The sequence below is a fragment of the Phyllostomus discolor genome, chromosome 6 (genome assembly GCF_004126475.2).
Source record: "Phyllostomus discolor isolate MPI-MPIP mPhyDis1 chromosome 6, mPhyDis1.pri.v3, whole genome shotgun sequence".
Classification (NCBI taxonomy): Eukaryota; Metazoa; Chordata; class Mammalia; order Chiroptera; family Phyllostomidae; genus Phyllostomus; species Phyllostomus discolor.
The window spans coordinates 82,666,161-82,686,421 of record NC_040908.2 but is presented as its reverse complement, the minus strand read 5'-3'; the positions used below and the strand labels follow the sequence as shown (position 1 = coordinate 82,686,421).

At 40.4% G+C, this 20,261-nt stretch overlaps 1 protein-coding gene across 6 annotated transcripts in view; it reads right to left on the bottom strand.

Moving 5' to 3' along the window:
* Positions 1 to 20,261, bottom strand: part of CADM1 (cell adhesion molecule 1) — a 370,159-nt gene that overhangs the window by 22,971 nt on the left and 326,927 nt on the right. For 2 of the 6 annotated variants that reach the window (XM_028514565.2, XM_028514566.2), the window contains exons 6-9: positions 19,549 to 19,648; positions 16,269 to 16,441; positions 11,799 to 11,879; positions 649 to 681 (exon numbers count right to left, since the gene is read on the bottom strand). In XM_028514565.2, the coding sequence (XP_028370366.1) occupies positions 649 to 681; positions 11,799 to 11,879; positions 16,269 to 16,441; positions 19,549 to 19,648 (387 nt within the window). The remainder of the gene's footprint in view (positions 1 to 648; positions 682 to 11,798; positions 11,880 to 16,268; positions 16,442 to 19,548; positions 19,649 to 20,261) is intronic. The other 4 variants (XM_028514567.2, XM_028514569.2, XM_028514568.2 and 1 more) reach the window with 3 other exon arrangements.

Sequence of the window (20,261 nt, the reverse complement as noted above, 5' to 3'; positions counted from 1 at the left end):
ATGTTAAAATATACATATGGTGTCACTCTTAGCGTGGAGATGTTTCCCACCAAATGTTAGCATAAACTCTCATGCACACATAGAGATTAAGGGTGAACCAGAATGGGTGTTTACCCGTGGAGGTAGACACAATTAGTGGCATAATTAAAAGAGGAGCAAAGATCTTCCTCATCAACTCCTCATGAATTTAACAGGACTCTTCCACCCTGACCTTCAGTCTCAACTACCAAGTGACACAACTAACTCCTCTTCAAAAAGTTCCTCAGACTCTAGCCTATAAATAAAGAAAGCAACTGGAGCTTTAATTCAGATGCTACATTTCTAGGCTAATTTTAGTTTTTGTGAAGTCCCTTTATTTCAGTGTCTGGTGGGTCACATAACTGAGGATTACATGCACCTGAAACTGCTGCCAGTCCAGCCAGCCAGTGAGCAGGAGGCCTCACTTCAGGTTGCAACCATTGGCTACTGAACTCACAACAGAAATGACAAGACAAGATATCTTTCAAACCTTAAAAAATTATAGTATATTTATGAGATCAGTCTACTTGAAACACAATTGCCCTTGAAGACTACATTGCTCTTTTTCCCAGGCTTGCCTTGCCTCTCAGCAGTGCTGAGAAAGTAGATAAACAGTAATGTGATACCAACCGTGAACTGCTGGTTCTGTCGTCGCCGTTGTGTCTACAGACGGGAACAGAGGATTGGAGGAAGGGAAGAAACAGGAGGAACGGCATGCAAAAAAAGGGAAAATGGAAAAAAATGGAACAGATAATATATGAGCAAGCTTTCAAAGAACATTGCGGGACAAGCAATAATAAATGAAAAGCAAAAAGCATTTGAAGTGAGTTGCACTGTTTTAAGACATGCCTTCAGCTCAAAGCTGCGAGCCAGTGAGGAAAACAGTAAATTCTTTGGTTTTGGGGGTCTTGCCAGGACACAACTCCTTGCTAGTCAATAGTCAGGGGAACATGCAAAGTGATGAGAAACACCAGTGCAAACTCAGTGACTGGTAGATGGCTCTTAATGCATCAAGGCTCAGGACTGTGACAGAAAAGCTCACTCAGAAGCTGACTAAACAATGGCTTCATACATTCAAACATTGCCTTTGTTTTAACCTACCCACCCAGGCACTCAGAGTCTTGACTGCCAATTAGGCTTCAGTGAATCAATTGCACTTTTGGATCCTTTTATGGCTTTTGCTTATTAGATGCCTATAGATAAATATATGGGTTCAAGTTTTCCATCTAGTGTGTTATTTCAGCAGAGTTCAACTGGAAAGTTCAATGGATCAGGAGGCCATGGGAATGAACACATTAGTTTTCAGGTTACTTTCTACATATACCCCACCCTCCCCACTAATCCGTTCTTCAGTCTGCAGACCTTACTATGTTACAATCTAAAAGCAGGAGTCTGTCATGGAAACACCCAAGTCAACACAATTTGCCAAATCCCACTTCTAATCATGTGACACTCCAAAAATTAGAGTCTCCAGCCAACCAACCCTTTGCTCCGTTCAGAACCACATTCACTGCTTAGAGCTGCCAGCAGTCCTGCCATCATCCTGCATTAGGAGATAGCACGTGGTTTTGTTTTTCACTGCCAAATGCACTTGCTGTGGAATAAAATGTGGGTTGTCTCTTTACATCTTGTTCCGATGCTGTTCAAGTTTTTCCATCTTCTACCAGGTTTCAAAACCAGGCCTGCCTTAACTGGTTCCTCTTCCCTGGAAATTCCTCAAGGGGCTCAATAAATTTTCTCTTTACTTTCCGCTAGAGGGGAACTGGGATAAATACCTAACAAAATGCACAAGCACATTCTTTTTCTAGAGTCATTTTAACACCATTCCTCTAGCCCACTTTGCACCGACATCAACCTGCCTGGCCAGACTTTTAGTTTCCAGTTCTCCACCTCTCTAGTATATTGTCTCCCACTGTCCCCTCTGGCCAGGAAGGAGTGAGTCATCTCTAGCTGAGGTGGGAGTCGGGGTTAAAACTGCAAGTAGTTACCTGCCTTTTTGTTTTATAAGGCAGCTATTTAGCTGGTAATTATTTTCATGAGTTTTAAAGGTTTCAAAAAACTCTTATGGGCCCAACATAGGCAATGTTTAAATGCATCGGAATGCTAATCATAACTTTTTTTTTGGTCAAATGAGCCTGGTGCTTCTTATTTACAAATGACACGTGAATTCACACCGGTGTTCCCCTTCAGTTGGCATACTGTCCTTAGGACTCTATACCATAAAAAATTTAGAGTCCTTCTAAGGAGTGAGAATTAACCAGAAATGGCCTCTCAGGCCACTGTAGCTCAGTATAATTTTTAACTCGGTTTTTGGAGAATAGACAAAGGAAAGAAAAGCATAAAATATACCACATAAGAGCATGATACTTACAAGTCAAGTCTGTATGCATAAAATAGCAGTAAAAAAGAACACCTAAAATTGTATGGTTGAAACATCTCTACGAGATTCTCATGACACAGCTGACACATCTCTTTGCTGGAAACATCCAAGTCAAGTTTTGGTTTGAGGTGCTTCCAATTTGAAGGACAAAATCAAATGCAAATTTATACAGAAACACTTATATACATGTTAATACATTTTGTAGCTAGGCACTGGCTGCTTTCCAAGATTAAAAAAAAAAGCAATAAACACTTTGGCTCATTATTTTTGCAGTAGTGTTTCTAATGTGCTTTATTTTCACCAGGTAAGTCATTAGTATAAATGAAAGAAAGGGGGTGGAGTAAAACTAAAGGTTAGAGTCCTCAAAAACAACAGCTTATCATTAACCAGTGACTCCCCAATTTACTGTCTTCCTACATCATACCATTACTTTGGCTTTATGTTGAAATTAAACTAAGTGAAGCCAGACATCAGCTTCCAGGTGTGTACCAGACAATAAACAAAGGGAAGTTCACAGCACAGCTTGCTTCCCCATTCTTGGGAAGGAAAATCCATCAACTGCACCCAAAAGGGGAGGAAAAAGGGATGCTGAGAAGGAAAAGACACATTCTAAAACAGTTAAAGGCAAACACATTCAAGGCAAACAACACAGGTACTGCAGCTGGTAATAGCAAAACCATGACCAGCAGTGGAGCCGAGGCCGCAGCAGAGACACAGGCTGGCTGTGTAGAGAAGTGTAGGACAGGACTGAGGGTGTACCCAGGGAGTCGCAGATGCCGGTCCTGGGTCTATGAGCATCTGTCATGCTATCTGAACAGAGGCTATTTCAAGTAAAGAATTTAAAAATAATTCTTTAGAAGTGACTCTGTGTTCCCCACAGGAAAGCACAGTGACAGAATCAAAATTCTTCTTCAAAATTGCCTTATGACTTCCTGCAGAAACCACAGACCCCCGGGCTCTGAGTTGAGTGAAGCTCTGTGAAGTAGGACTTGTATGAGTATCTTCATCAGAGGGTTAGAGAGTCTGCCCCTGTGCATCATCTTGTGGGGTCACCATATTGTTTGACAGTATTCTAAGTGTACAACAGGCAACATGCAGATAGTAAGTTTCCACAACTTACTATCACATAGTATAACACAAGTTATAAATGCTGAAAAATGAGAGTGCCTATTGCCCTAACAAAGGCTTTTTCAATGACCTTGTTGCTGCCTTTAACAAACCATCTTTGAGCTAGGCCTATGAGAAGAATAGGTTACAGAAAGTAGCAATGGACTTATGATAGTGCAGGGTCAAAAATTAAAAAGACTTTGTTGGGCTATTGCCTCTATATTAATTTTAGTTACAATGAGGGCAAATTTATTGTACATTTATTTTATATGGTCAACACAAGATAATACCATGTTCTTAAAGACCCAGTAAGTATGTACATTCTTTTTTATTTTTTTGGTATGTATATTTTAAATTTATTTTTTATTGTGTTTTTTCCATTATCATTTATCCCCCTTAGTGTGTACATTCTCAATAGTTACTGTCTCAAAGAAAAAATAAAGTAAAAAAAATAGTTACTGTCTCTAGCTGTTTTGTGAGTGTAATCAAACAAGGTGTCCAAGGGTGGGCCTTGCACACTGCTATTTGAAAGATGTGCATTTCACTAAATACTGACTTTATTTCTTAGTCTCCCAGACCTGCAAACAGTTTATGGGACCCTACCTTGAATATTTCATGTTATTTACAAAATGAAAAAGCCCCGACAATGTGTGACATTAGAGATACTAGCCATTTAACCAAGTAGAAAAAAACAAATGACTGACTGCCTGAGCAGCAGCTGGGCAATATTTAGTTGAAACAGTCATGTGCGAACTCCACCGTGGCACATTCTAATCCTTTCATATGGATCCGCTCCAACTTAGACTTGTTCGTTGAGTGTGACAGACCGGAGGTTTAGAACTAATCCATAAATTAGGCCATGGTCTCAAACACAACGGGTGCCATAATGAAAATGAAAATCCTAGAACAAAATTAAATCCACAACCTGAAATACATTTTCTTCTCCAATTGCTCTGTGGTGCTCCTGCTTTGCAGTGCACAGATTCACTGCAAGGCTGCATTTTGGGGTGTATGTGAGCAGGATGTACATTTAAAAATGCACAGTTTAGTAACCCAGAGAACCCAATCTGCTCGAAAGCAGAGCTTAATTGTACAGAGTTTAAATTCTCCCATTTTGATTGTCATAAGCTTAAATGAAAGCATACCAAGCAGCCCGGGCATATTTTAATATACTTTTCCCCCGTTTATTTTCTTAACTAAAGTCAATAAGGAGCCAATGGGTTTTCTTAATTGAATTCCCTTTCAGTTTGTGGTACGGAGCTGCTTTAAATCTAGGCACTAGGACAGGCAAGGAATTTCCCTGACAATTTTATTCTCATAGTTGTGCTATGCTGGCCAATATATATTAAATACAGTTTTTCCCTTTTGTTTATTTATTTATTTTGACTTCTTTGAAATCTGTTGTAAGTGAAAACACGTGCTGGAAATTTAAACTTTGAAATTTACTTTCTACTGGTTTCCCAGTTAATTTTCTTTCCATCTTTGTTGTGCTTTAATTAAACTCCCATTTCTCAGGGGTGGGAGAAGTGGATAGGAACAGAACTGAAGCTAAGAGGCCCAAATCGGAGAGCTATATAAGAAAGCTCTTACCTCTTAAATGTTCTCTCGCCTTTGAGCGAAAAGACGGTATGCTGCAGAACAGCGGGATTTTTTTGGTTAAGCAATTTGAAGTTTTGTTAAAAGCTTCTTCAGAATTGTTCACTAGTGCTGCTGTGCTCCTGAGATCTTTTCCTCTGAAAAGCAGATGTTCTGAAAACAATAGGAATCTGTACCGTGGTTTCACTGAACAAGGAAAACAATTCCTATGTCATGTTGGTGTGAATGCTGGTGGAAGGCAGGGGCAAGGCACAGGGAGGCTCGGGAAAAGAAGAGGGTGCTGTGAGGAGCGTGGCGGTGGGAGAGGGAAGTGGCTGCAGCCATGAGTACTCATCTTGTGTTAGACACTTAGACACTGGAGGTTGGGTCCTTCTGGCCAGGTCCTTATTTCCCACTACCAAGATAGCTCCAACTATCACTTTCTAATCCTGAAAACCCCATATTTATGATATTTTGTTTTGCATTGTTGATAAATCTTTAGTATGGAAGAATGTCAGGTCTTTATCTCTTGAATTACTTTCAAACAAGCAGCAGAAAAGTGTGGAAATTATGATAGAAGCATTAGAAAAAAATCTCACTCACTTTCCATCTCTCATTCCTTTTTGTAAAAAACTACAGAATCAGATGAGCTTCATCATTATAGTATGCTAATTTCTTCCATTCCCTCATATATCAAAAACTGGTTGGCTATGATGTTGTTTGAAACAGGTTTAAAATCATCAGCAAAATAAAAACGCATGCACTTAAGACACTTTGAAAGACACTTTCGTCATGTATTTTGGGGGCTGAACCTGAAAAGTGGCTTATTATATAAAGGGCTGCTCATGCATACTTACTAGTGTCCTAATAATATTCTTGTCATCAGGCATACTGGCATATCAGTAACACTCAATAAGTGTTCAATACATAGTGAATGAAAAACCGTCTTAATGGAGTAGATTGGAATAGATGCCAATTCCAGAGAAAAGGCAATTTAGTAAACATCTTAGGATGAAAGATGAGTCTTTTCTAGAAACCGATGGTTACTATATGCCTGGAACATAAACACACAAAACTCACACACGTTGGAGTTAAGTGCTTGAAGTTAAGTTAGGCCTTCAGGCTTAATTTCCAAAATGCCATGCTTTCTTTTCTTATTCTGCCACCCCTCCGCCCACCTCTTGCCAGTCATGCTCTTTCTTTCTGACTTCTCACTTCCCAGAATGAGACTGCCACCAAGGTCCCTGGATGACTCAAGTCTGGTTCCCTTTAGAGAGGGATTTTTCAATCTCAGCAACTGGGGCCAGATACTTCTTTCTGGTGGAGTCTGTCCTGTGCATTACAGGATGATTGGCAGCATCCCTGGCTTCTGTCCATTAGATGCCATTAGTATCCCCAGTGGTCCCAGTTGTGACAACCAAAACTGTCTCCAGACACTCCCAGACCACCCTGGGGTGAGGGTGAGGGGGCACTGGAAGGTGTGGTGTGTTATACTTGCCCTTGGGTGAGAATCACTGCTTTGGGAAAGGAGACTCAGGAACTCATTGGGATAATTATAGAGTAGAAGCTCATCCCTGAGGTCCTGAAAGGCAAGGGAGATGCCCATGCCATCCTTTGTTAGTCACAGTTTTCCACTCTTTGGTGGCACAAACCAAATTCTACTTCCCCTCTGATGCCCTCCTCTGGCTTCTGCCTATGCCACTGAATCAGCCTGAACTACATAGCATCTCCTGCTATTGAGTTCCAACATATATAACCTAGTCTTCCGTCAACAGTATTTTAAGGGGTTAAAGGAATTTTCTAGCTCCATAGGCACTAGCATAGTGCTATATATACTATGGGTGCTTGATATTTGTTGAATGCATCCCTAAAAGCAGACAAGCATAAACCCCTCACACCATGCAAATATCAGTTGCACAGAGTAAGAGTCAGTAACCAAGACCCTGGAGAGGAAAATAGCTCTAGGCAGAGGAAAGCTTTCTGCTGTGATATAAATGGCCATGCTGGACAGTCAGTCTTAACCTCAGGTGCACTTCTTTCTTTTGTATTTAAGAAACTGAAAACATGTGCCATGGTGTTGCATTTCCCCAACTTGGCATATTCTACAAATATTACTGAAGGATAAGGGCTGTACTCATTTTCTTTATTTATGTGACCTGATCTATATTATACACAAAAAGCTTATGATATTAGACTATTACAGCCAAAATAATAATGTGAACTTGAGGGTGGGACTCACTGTCTCCAAGGTAAACTGGGTTTTGAGTTCTTAGATACCAATAAGAAAAACTTCACCATTTTCTTTTTCAAGAAACAAACAAACAAATACTTAATTGGATATGTACTTTAAAAAGAGTACTTTAGAAAGGACCTACTTCATTCTTGTGAAAGGATTTTTAAATGTGTTTCTGAACTTGGCCCTATAGTTATTCATTTCTTATTCTAAGGTTGTTTTTAACTTTTAGTTTATGGCAGTCACACATGTAGTGTGACCTGCAGGCTGAACTCCCCCTGGCCTGAATGCATGCCGCTAAGGGTGTAGTTTGAGTCCTAAGTGTCTTCTGCGCTACTCCTCAGCAAGCATCTAACTCAGGGTGCAACCAGATGGAAACAACACAATGTCCACATTAACTAGGGAAGGAAGCACAACATGTTTTGCTAAGATGATTAAAGGAAAAGTTTGATCAAACTGGCAGACAGGGCAAAAGCTACCATCAAACACAGAAACAGGTAATTCTATGTACACCTAATACACAAAATCAACTGACTTCAAAGAAAGTTCAAAACAAAACATGCTCTCCTGTCCTCCAAGGCAGTAGGTTTTCCTTTGATTCTGGTCTCTGAGAGGAATCTTCATGAAACATTCTTACCCCAGTAATGGGTGGCTGTCTCTGTATTTTAACAGAGGACTCTGGGACAATTTAAATCATGCAGTTTGCTCTTCCATATTATAGCATATATCTTCATGAATGGAATCACAGGGACAACTTGACATGACTTTTAAAAAAGGGGGAACAGGGTCCTTCCAAGAGCAACAGTTGAAACAAAAATATATGGTCAAGATATCAATGTACATGAAAGATAACAAGACACAGAAGAATCTAACAGCAAATCGCATTAAGGCTCTGATGGCTCCCAATTCTATCCCCCAGGTGTTTTTTTGTTTGTTTGTTTTTTAAAATTTGGATGGAGATCCTAATGATACTAATGGCCTTTTATGCTTGTAAAGCCATAACAATATTGACACGGCAAGTGACACTGAATATTCCTTTCAGTACTCTGGAGCTTGCAGGAATTCTTCTGCAGATGAAGCTACCCTTCGCATGCAGGAGACCCACTCCACACAGGACGAAGGAAGACGAAGACACCCTGCTCCTTCCATCCATCGAGTCTGTGATTCTGAGTGGGCAACCTCGAGCCAGACTGGGTTTACAATCCTTCTCTTTCCAGGGTCTCCGAGATGAAGCTTTAACCTGGTTTGAGGGAGCTGAGTGACTGGAAACTCAGTGACAATCTGCCTCCCTAACAAGGGGAACAATTCCATTATCCTGGTTCCAGAAGATAAAATATAACAATGGAATACTTCCTTTCAGAGAAATCAGAAATCAACTATGACCTTTTGAGTTTAAAAATATTTTTCTATTGAATTTGTATATTTTCTTGTAATGAAACTCTGACCTGGGGAATGGGTTTCAGTTACTGTATGTCACTGGGAGAAAAGAAATAGATGACTGTGGGCTGCTGCTTCTTTTTTTAAAGCTCAGGCTTTATGTTACTGTCATTGGATTTAGCTGTTGAAGCTCTTAAGGCTAATGGTGGTGGTAATATACCAAACAGTGCAAGACAGAAGAAGAGTGGAAATTAATTTAGCTATCCATTTGTCAAGCTTTAGTTTGGAAAAATTTCTAGGAACCAATCTAAATCTAGGGGATAGCGGGGACTTTTAAAATGGGACACAGAATCATTCAGCTCCATAACCTTGAATCTGTTTGAAGAAAGGAACAAATGTTAAATTCCACAGGTGCACTTTCTGGGCAAGATAAATATATGTAAGACTGCCTGTTAAGACACAGTAAGACTATAAGATCACATCCATTAAGGCAACTGATTCTACAATGTTGTTTTAGTGGAAATTTTAGCTTAACTACTCTTGGGTGTGCCAGTAAGAATCTGGGGATTCATTACCACAAATGCACTTTGTGTGTAGAGAGGGTTCAGCTGTTAATGTTAGGAGGCTGGAGTGCACCTATGAGATCATCTTACATTACCTTGAAATGAGAGGCCAGGAGCAGAGAGAAAGAGAAGCCAGGACAAGGCTGTTAAAGGAACCTTTGCTATGGAGAGAAATATAGCATTGTTTAATTGCAAAATTTCCTCTTAAACGAAGTCTCTGCAGTATGAACTGATAATGCACTTATAGCTGGTTGAGGGCATAAGATTATCGGTAGTCTGGAGTGAGGATTACAGTTGGGAACTGAAGCACCTCTGCCGGGTTGCTGAGATTGATTGTGAGCAGGGAGAAGTACAGGGAGTGTTAAGAAAGGATGTAAAAGCAACAACAACAAACAGCCTAAGCTAGTGAGACGCCACAAATGAAAAGTGTTCCATGTTAAAGAGAACTGTGGTGTTGGTACAGTATGAGTAAGGCCCCCATGGCCTTAAACTGTAAACCTGGCAGGACATACACAGGTCCTCCTCCAGTGAGAGCTAACGAAGGCTGGCACACACCTGGGCAGCATCTGCAATGACAGCAGACAACTGCAGGCACTTTTAAAGGGGTTACGTGCAGGACAGTGGAGCACAGGGCAGTGTAATTTACACTGACAACCAAAGGGCAGCTCACAGGAGACTTTACAAAAACCTGGCAACGAGCTCAAGCCCAATTTTGTGTACAACCTGGACAAGAGGTAAGACATCATAAAAGGTAAATAACCTAATTCATAGGATGGAAAGTTGATAGTGTGGTTGCTCTGGAAATCAGAGTTAGAAAGGAACGTCTTTACTGCATGTAATCAATGATCCAAAAAGTGGGAGGAATCTATTCACTGTATCAACAAACTAAGTTTACTTAAGAAGCAGAGGAAATTTAAAAAAGCTAAAACAGAAATACACACAGACAAGAATTCTCTTGTGGGTAAGACAAGAGTGTAGGAAGAGCTTCGATAGACCTGAGTTTAGAGTGAGACACAAAAACAAATTGATGGATTTTCAGAAGATTAAAATTTTTTAAATGTATGTATTTATTTTGTTTTAGAGAAAGAGGAAGGGAGATAGAAAGAAAGGGAGAGAAACATCAACCAGTCACCTCTCGTGTGCCCCTGCATTGGGGACCAAAAGCACAACCTAGACATGTGCCCTGGCTGGGAATCGAACCAACAACCTTTTGCTGTGGGGGCATGCCCAACCAACTGAGCCACACCGGTCAGGGCAGATTTTCAGATGATTTCAAATTAAGGCACTGATGTTTTTATAAACATTCAAAAAAGTCCTTACTAGTGGCTTAAAGTTCTGTGTGTTTCACTGCATGGTTAGAAAGGTGAAGAAAACTATGGTTAGACAATCTATTGTTATATTTCATAAACTGGCAAGGCCTTTTCTTTCACTGAGTACTTTGAATTTCCATCATATCTATCTCACTGACCCCTGTGAAAATTAAAAATGTCTCCAGAAAGTCAACTTAAATGATGGTTTCATATCTAGGGTGGTAAAGAGAATTTATACACGAAGAATGATGAGTAAAATATTCAGTGTTTTTAAGTCCAGTGTTAGGATTGTATACCTGAGCATGTGGCTCAGAGATCTTGCAGTCTCATCAGACAACAGAATGAAGTAGCAAAGTTCTTTTTAAAAGAGTGTCTTTTTTCTCACAGAATAATTACTTTTATGTTTCTGAGACGACAGTGGGTTGCAGAGGCCTTACCTAAGGAAATCTTGCATGTCTAGTTGACATGGTGCAGTCACAACCCTTCCTGCCTTGGCAGACAGGGGGCACTGCAAGGCTCCCGGGCAAGCAACATCAAGCACTATGAGAGCCACTGGAGTCCAGGAAGTGGATGGATGGCATACCTCCTCTGTCAGTGATAGTGAGAAATAAGAGACAGCGAATCTCATTTTGAATAAGAGTTTCAGACAGTCCAAAGAGATAAAGCCACCGATTACAACAGCTGTGGCTGTCTCTCCCCTCCTCCAACGTTTAACTGTGGACAGCGAGGGGTACAAGCATGGAAAAGACAGAGGCTCCCTCTGACCAGGCAGTTTACATGGGTGGGACGTGCTCTGCGGGGCAGGAAGGATGACAATGCACTTAGGAACACAGCTCACACGGGTATGTAAAAGGGTGTGTATTTTCCTTCACAGGGATTGAGATGAAATTAAGACAAGGAGAAGATCCAAAGCCAGAATACTTACCATTTCATCAACCATGGCTTAGCATAAGCCAGACTGCCATTTTTCCTAGCATTTTGCTTTGAATAGTGATGCTTAAAAAAGAATTCTCTTGTGGGTAAGCTGCAAAATATTTGATCTGCTGTTAAATGCTTGAATGTTAAAGATTTTCTGAGGTCCTTAAGATTCAACCTAAGAACACAGTCTTTGAAGTTCCAAAATAAAGGAACAATTAAATCCCAAGGATTTGAAGGGAACTTTAGGCTTCTTTTTATACAAACCAGAAAGACAATATACATTCAGGACATTTTCAATGGTAATGAAGGTACCATACCTGTGATGATGGTAAGGATGGTGGTGGTGGTGGTGGTGGTGGTGGTGGTTGTTGTGGGAGGAGGGATAGTTGTGGGGGGATCTGGATAGAAAAAAAAAGGAAAATCAAACCCACAATGCTGAACACAACAATGACCAGTAATGACAAAACAAAGGCATGAGGACACTGAGATGTTTGTTTGATGACTTCCCCCTTTAAAACCAAAAGTTTTCCCCCAAAGATTTATGTCTTCTAATTACATCCCAAAACCTTAATTGGAAGAGCTAAGAAAAGAAGAGAAGAGATTTGTATTAATGAAGTGAACTAGGGATGAAGAAATGTGAAGCAGAGAAGGGAAGAAAAATCCAACATGTGACACACCCCACCCCAATCCAGTCTCAAAGGTGGGGTTAAACCAACTCAGCACCCAAGAGGGTATGATGGTTGTCATTTCGTTTTACACGTTTACAAACGGGAGGAAGGAAGAGATGGTGCCGCTTGATCTAAATGGCTCCTATCGGCCGAGGATGAGTGTGCTCTCGTAACCGTTAACTTCACTGTGCTGCATCAGTACACCCAGCAGGAAGTAACACTACTTCTATACTCTGAACACTTCTATACAAAGGAGAGAGAATGTCATCACTAAATATCAAGTTGTAGGCATGGGAGATTTTACTTTTTAAAAGTCAATAAAATCTGACAACTTATCAATATTAATAAGCTAGTTGCCTTTGCTCATGTTAGAAGCTTGACCTAAGTGGACAACAATGACAAAACTGAAGGAGCATTTTCCACCTTGTAAACAGGAGAGCTAAGTGCGAATGAGACGCGACCCTCAAAGCCAGGGACCCAAAGGGAGTCCTCTGCCAGATGTTTGATAACTGTATATTCTTCTATCATCACAAAAATTATTTAGGGGAAAAGGGAAGGGCAAATATGAAAGACAAAAAAAGTGCCTAAGCCCAAATGATCAAACTGCATGTGTTAAATTATCAGCAAGACTTTGAACTAAGCGATCACTCTGCTATAATAGAGCATAAGACGATTGAAGGCTTTTGATTTTAAATTTTATCTAAAGCACATCATCTTTTTTCCTCTCTGACACATCTGGTGTCCTTTTATCTCCAAGTGAGCTCTCAGATTGTCTAATTAATACATCAAAACTTTAATTATATACTGCATCTTTTTTGGGTTTTGTACAACTTCCTGAAAGTTGATGAAAACATTATCTTGATTCTTGGTTGTAAGGTGTGCTTGAAATGATTGCTATTATTGATCAATAATCTGAGGTTTTAACGTCCCTCACAGAATTCTTCTCTCATGCATACACAGATGTACAAATTTGATAGTGAATCAATAGCAAATTATACAGGAGACATTCTTCTTTGAAGGTGGGGGCGCAAGGAGTTTAAGCTATTGTTTAAAGCAGCCTCACACACGTCTAGAAAGAATCTGTTAAAAACAAACAAACAAACAGCCTCATTCTCCTCCAAGAAGTAGAAATCATTAAATTAGTAATTTCAAACTACCTTTTAAGAAGAGCAGGAAGCATGTTCAGTCTTGCTCCTTAGACACTTTCTCATGGAGGCCACAGTGGGGAAGCATTTGGTGACCTGGCAGCCCATTTGGATGCACCTGCCCCCTGCTGCAGGGGCAGGTGCAGACGCACATCAGCAGGGCACTCCGGCCGAGCACTGAAGGCTCCCTGCTCCTTCCTGTGCCCACCTCAGCTGTACCCAGAGAGGTGCCTGCTGTACAGCATGTGGACAGCTAATGTGGTTTTTCTGTGCTGGTTCAATTATAATATTTATCACTGGAAAGGAACATCTGTACCTGGGAGACTTCCCCTGATATACTATAATGCTATTTTTGTACCCATCTATGAAAGTATTGGCACAAAATATGTGATGTCCACAATAGAATCAAAGAGGACCTGAAGGTGATTTGAAAGTATGATTATAAACAAGGACTGGACCGGACTAATGAGGCCAGAGACTTCAGGTCACCAGTTTTTTTTCATTTTGTGAAAATCACACATTTCCAATTATTTTTATCACTACCAGGGTAAATGCTGTCCTTCACATCTGGCTCAAGTGGCCTAAATGAATTAGATTCTATTAACAGGTAAAACCTCAATGCTCAGATCATTTCCAGCAATAAGAGCAATATGAGGTCACTATTTAAAAAAATAGAGTGTTAGAGCTTATGAGCTGGGCCTGACACACGGAGGCTAAAAGAAGAAAACAAATTGGGGCTCAGCATGAAGCAGCTAGGTTTGAGGTATAGAAGTTACTTCCAGGGAATTAGATGTTGTAAAGGCATGTTAACTCTTAGTTCATGATGTACTTTGAAAGTTAATGTAGTAGTATAGTAAATCAGCTTATCTATTCACCATCTCAAATTGCTACAATATTTTATTAACAGACTAGCAACACTTCATGTTGTATTCTAGCCTGCCATTCCAAGGCTTGTGAGGAGCACAGATTAAAGGAGGGAGGGAGGATATCGTAGATCTAGCAAATCCCTAGTCAAGGATAAGGCTTGGGTTAGGGAGGTATGTGTGTGTAGATGCACTTACCTAAAATGTGGGTCTCTATGTTTCTTGACTTTCAAATTATGCATCCTGGCCCAGTGAGTTAATTCCAAAAGAGTTCTTATGTTAGAGGAAACTGTTCTACTGGAAAGCAGTGAGAACAAAAGGAACTACAAAGAAAGGTACAAATTTCACTGTGGACTTTGGAGTCAAAGTATGGTGGCTCTGACTTAGTTAACCTCGTGAACTTAGACAAGTTATGTGATCTTTCTAAGCTTCATTTCATCATCTGTAAAGTAGGATGATGCCAACACTTTCCTCATAATGTTACTGTGGAGTTCAGAAGTGATCATGCATGTAAAACAGTCAGTCATCCTAGGGTGTGGGACGAAGTGAGCACTCAATAAATACTAGCCATAAGCTAGTATCCCAAATTATTCAACTATAGCTGTCGATCAAAGCCAGAAAATGTTTCTCATCTTGAGTGTAGGAACAGTAGATAGAGTAAAACAACATTGTTTTTGTAGATATTTTAGTCTTCTGAATCAAGGAAGCATTTAATAGATTGGTGGGAATTTGCCACTGCTTTTTGAAATCTGCAGTTTATAAAAAGAGTTGAACGGAAGTCTGTAAACCTGCACTGCAGGGACTCAAATGAGGTTCAAACACTGATGCACAGACAGCAGATGGGACGAAGGCAGGAGCCAGGGGGAGGCATTTACCCTCCACCCCTTCTGTCAGCAGATCAGGAACAGTCTGAGGAATGGAGGCAGCTCTGTGGATTGTCAACTAAAAATGGGACATCCCTTCACACCCACATGGAAAAGCTGTTTCCTTCACTTTGATCTCCTTAAATACTGGGGAAAATTAATGCTATTATGTGCAGACCACAGACAACATGGGCAGTATGCCAAGAAAACATACCCCAGAAGTCTACTAGTAAGGTGATTAGAAGTGATCCTTTAATTTTGCATCGTGCTAAGGAAAAAACCCCCTCAGGTATAGACTACAGATTATATTTTAATATCCATGTAGGTACAGTATATACAGCAGGCTTCTAGTTCATAAAAAATGTGATTCTTATTTTCTTCATAAGAAAAGTGGCCAGGTTCTAAGACAATATGGTAGAAATAAATATTTGACATGTAGTTTATATGTGTACATGTTAAACTGCTAACACGAAGAAAGAAACACACTCACATTTTCATATATTTTAAGACACTGAATTTTCATGCCTGTTGTTATCCATTCTGTCATGTCAGTTTGTGACTATTTTTCGTGGTATAAGACTAACCAAGAGACTTCACCTGGACAGGACAGAAGAGACTCGATTTGTCCTCACAGGACTAGAGGAAGTATGCTCTTTAAGTGAGTACACGATAGTCACTATACACAAAATTGACAATAATCTTATATAGATGGGAAAGAAGTTATAATTTCTGGCACACAGCAGATGCTCAATAAGTATTTGTTGATTAGAGAATGAAATTCCTTATAATGTGCTTCAATAAGCAGCTTCAATAACCAAGTATTTACTGGCTTGAAACACTTCCTGTAATAGATTCATGCCGAAAATAGGATAATTCTGCTCATCAAAGCAGGAGAAAGGCTGAGCCAGGTATCATAGGAAAACACCACTCGGAATAAACTTTGTAAGCTGTAAAACCATTAATTGGTAAGGGTGAATTCTGCAGTCATGATTTCTAACATAATCTCCATACCGTGTGCCTAAGGACAAGCGTCCTAGTTACTCAGCATGACCAGAGGCTGTGATCTGGTGGGAAATCCCACGATCAGGAGAGAAGAAAAGTCACTGCCCTCCTACTGGAGTCACTGGGTTCACCTCAGGCCAGGCTTCTTTTAAGTTCTTGAAGGAAACAACCAGGTTTTTGGTTTTCACCTTGACCAAAAGCTTTGGGAGTGAGTCTAACAGAAGAGCATTTGACTGGCTCACGTACCGTATACATACAGCATGTAATCCGAATGAGCTTTCCCCACTATGTTTGAGGCCTCACAGCGATAGGTACCATTGTCTGTTTTGTTCAGGTTATTGATGAACAGATTGGGCCCAGACAGTACGGCGTGTTGAGGCATTTCATCATCGACTCTCACCCAAGTCACCATCACAGGCCTGTGAGGAAAGGGGAGAAAGACAGGTCGCATGATTATTTCCCGCTAAGATGACTGCGTCAAACTTCTCACCCATGCACGAAATGAATCACATGCAGGGTGACACAATTAAAGAGGTCTCATTGGAGATGGTTTAAGTTCACAGAATTACAACTGTGGCGACTCCAAAAATTTGTTGGAAATGTAATTTTCTTTGAAAATTACCAGGTGTTGAAAAATTTTCAACACACCACAAACAGGAGTCTCACCATTTCCAATTCATCTTCAGCAAATCAGCAAACAACGCCCTATTGCTACGCCCTGCTGTGTGGCTTTACACCAACTCAGACAGGACCGAGCTCACTCACCGTTAATCGTCTCGTTAATTAGGGGAAAAATTGAATTCTTGGCTAGTGATACATGCATTAATCTGATGGCTACTGACACACCAAGACACTTGCTTAGAAGACACTTGTGGTATTTAAATGGATTTCAAGTTTCACACAAAGAAATGCACTTTTACATCTGAACAGCACTTTCTTTTGGGCTTTGCTGTTTGAAAAATCCCTTCTTCCCATTCTGGAAAGATGGGATCACTTTTGGCCTCAAGGATCATCCATAACCTGCAACCCAAGAAGACACTGTACTCTCTGGGGTACCCACTGTACCCCTGCCCACCTCATTTACATGCCCCCTGGCAGGAAGCCTTGTTCACACCTCTCTAAGACCTGCCCATTGGCACAGCTCCCCCCTCCCCCCAGGCTGTGAGTGCACCTGCAGGCCCTGCAGCCAGAGAGAGCCACTCCCTGGTTAATTACCATGGCCTGCCTCACCACATGGACTCCTGAGTCCTATGGCACTTACTCATCGCAGACAAGTTTGTTTTAGTGATTCAAGTACCACATTTGTATCCATCAGGAAAAAGCAAGACACTTCAGAGCCAAAATTATACCAAGCATCTTTCAAATACACTGACTTTATAACTTTTGTTCTTCAAGGTGGCTCCTTTAATCTCCTATGAAATCAAGGCCACATATAGGATTGTACCTGGACACTTTCACTCAGGAAGGGCAACATAGACTCGAGCACAGAGGTAACCTCCCTTGGGTTCCTGCCACTACCTCTAGGTACAGTGATGTGACAAAAGACCCATGCTCAGGGATGAATGGGCACGCAAGTTAGCCTTGTCAAGTAGCATTCCAATTTTCAAATGGGCTATGTAGTTACAATTTTTCTTTAATTACACATGGGTTTGTCATCACAACCCAGTAAATTATTTAAAAATTAGTACTGCATATATCCTCCTTGCAGGCAGTGGCAAATGGGCCTGCCTGGCAATCGGACCTAATGTCCTGCTGTCTGACAGCTGAAACAACCAGTAGGGGTAAGTGCTGAGAATATTCACAACATTTAATGGCAAGTTAAATTACCATTTTTATTGTATGCAATTTCTTGAGAAAATAAATAGGTAATATACTACAAAGGACAGCAGCAGAGTATGTGTGCTTGCTTATACAACCACATACCCAGTCCTATTTGAGAGGAACAAACAAATACCCTCTTTGGCACAAGTGTCCCAAAGGAAACATGTAATTTACTGTCCCCGTGGCACGTTCAATTGAATGCAGTACCTTCTTCGGGAGAAAAAAATTGAGAAAGAAAATATATGTTAGTAAGCCATATACTGTAAATGTGTTTAATATAGGTATCACAAGTAGCAAGAGGCCCATGAGAATTTTTTTCCCCTCTGGATTGTTTTGGAGGTAAGGTAAGGTGCTACCTAGGGCATAATTCAAACAGTTTTCAAAAAGAAAGATCTGAGTCTTTCGCAGTGCTCAAAGAGAAAAGATCACTCTGCCAGAGCTTGAACCATTTACAACCAAATAACTGTGGAATACCAGAAGAAAAGCAAAATAGACCGAGTTCCTCCTAATTCCTACAGGTCATCTCTCAGACTCCAAGGGACTACTACAGAGAGAAGCAAATCCTCACCCTTGGAGAGGTAAACACAAAGCCGGGAGGGCTGAAGTGAGGAGAGAGCCGAAGGCAGCCAGGCTCATTTCAGCTCTCCTGTCTGTCTCTTGTCATAGGTCATTCCTTAGCTGTGGTGGGGAAAAGGAAGCTTTTTAAAGATGCTCTAGGTTCCTTATATGAAAACTGTGATAATGATGCTGGTTAGCAAAACTCTTAAGAAGAAAAAAAAATCATACCACAGGGACAGCAGAGGGAGCTCAATGCTGTTTTTTTGTTGCAGACCACTAAATTGTCTGAGTGCTAATCCCAAAATTGACCTGCTGTACTGTTTTATGATTCCATGGATTACTTTTCCCCCTAAGAAACTGTTAATGCCAATCTTCACTCTACCAGAAAAATGAAAGAAAAATTTCCTCCTCCCCAAACTAAACTGAATAATCTCTAAAGTGGTACCACCACATGTCTTTTGCTGTATTAGTGATGATATATAGTTTCACTAGTTCACCATCTTTCATTTAGCAGGGGCAAGTAAAGTAGCTTCTTTATAATTTCAGTAAAATAAGAGTTTTCATTGGTTCTTCATATATATATGTATTGGTTCTAGAGAGAGAGAGAGAGAGAGAGAGAGAGAGAGAGAGAGAGAGAGAGAGAGAGAGGGATTCTGAATCATTCCTTACTAACAAAAATATTTGCAGAGTCACTATTCTTTGAGGGACAGAGAAGCAAAATTAAAAGTAGGGCAAATTCATTTGCCTATGGCTGGCCCTAAACACAGAAGCTTAATTTATGTCTAGGAACTATCTTTCTAGCAGCTTAGTCATTAACACAGAGGTAACAGATATATCATTGGACTGTAGGCACACTAAAAATTTATTAGGATTATTTTTTGTATGTGAGAGAAAATAGTTCTGACAATCATATTGATAATAAAATAGAATTAGCTGATGTTTTGATCTGAACTGGCATTTCATTTTTCTCCCCATTGTCATAAGAACCATAAATATTTATTCCACTGAGTATCCTTTTATTTCCTAAAAAAATTCCATTCTTTACAGGAGGAGACAGGTGACAGGCCAGTGAGCTGTGAACGTACATCTCTGTGTTGTGATATACACTGCACGCGACCCTCTGCCAGCCTTGGCCTTCAGAACTTACTGGGGCTTCCCGATGGCTTCACATGTTAACTCCAGCGCGTCCCCTTCCCGGGTTAGACCTTGTAGAGGATAAGTCATCTGAATATGCACTTGAGGCTTATCTGTATGACAACAGCACAAAGAATAATGTTCAGCAAATAATATCATCAGGCAAAATCAGACCTGTGTGCTGCCACAAACCCCACAGTACCAGCACTCACTCTCTTCCCTCCCTTTGCCTTCAGTAACATCCCTCTAATTAGTTGGTAATCCTGGCATTTGCTCAAATTAAATTGACTAATAACTCTAAGGAGTGAACTGTGAATAGATAAGAGATTCATAAGCCAACTGCGCCACATCAAACATTTCCTGTGAAATACATTTTGTTACATTGAAGTTTATCTCCAAACTCACTCAAGCTAAAAGAAACTCATTTGCTTTCATGCTGAGGTGAAGCCACAGATATATTTATGGTGCTCAGAATTGATACATTTTATCATATATCATATATTACTATGTGACAATATGTTATGACACCGCATATTAATAAGTTTGCCTCTTCTATGTTGTTTTCAAATGGGAAAGGCAAAACTTCTGCACTCTACTCAAATGGCTTTAAAAATAAAGAAATGGGAGATTTTGGTGGCCCCTACTTAACTTCTGACTTCTCAATATAAACATATAAATAAGAAGGAAGGACACTGACAGTGTACTGAGAGCCCACTATTTTGGGAA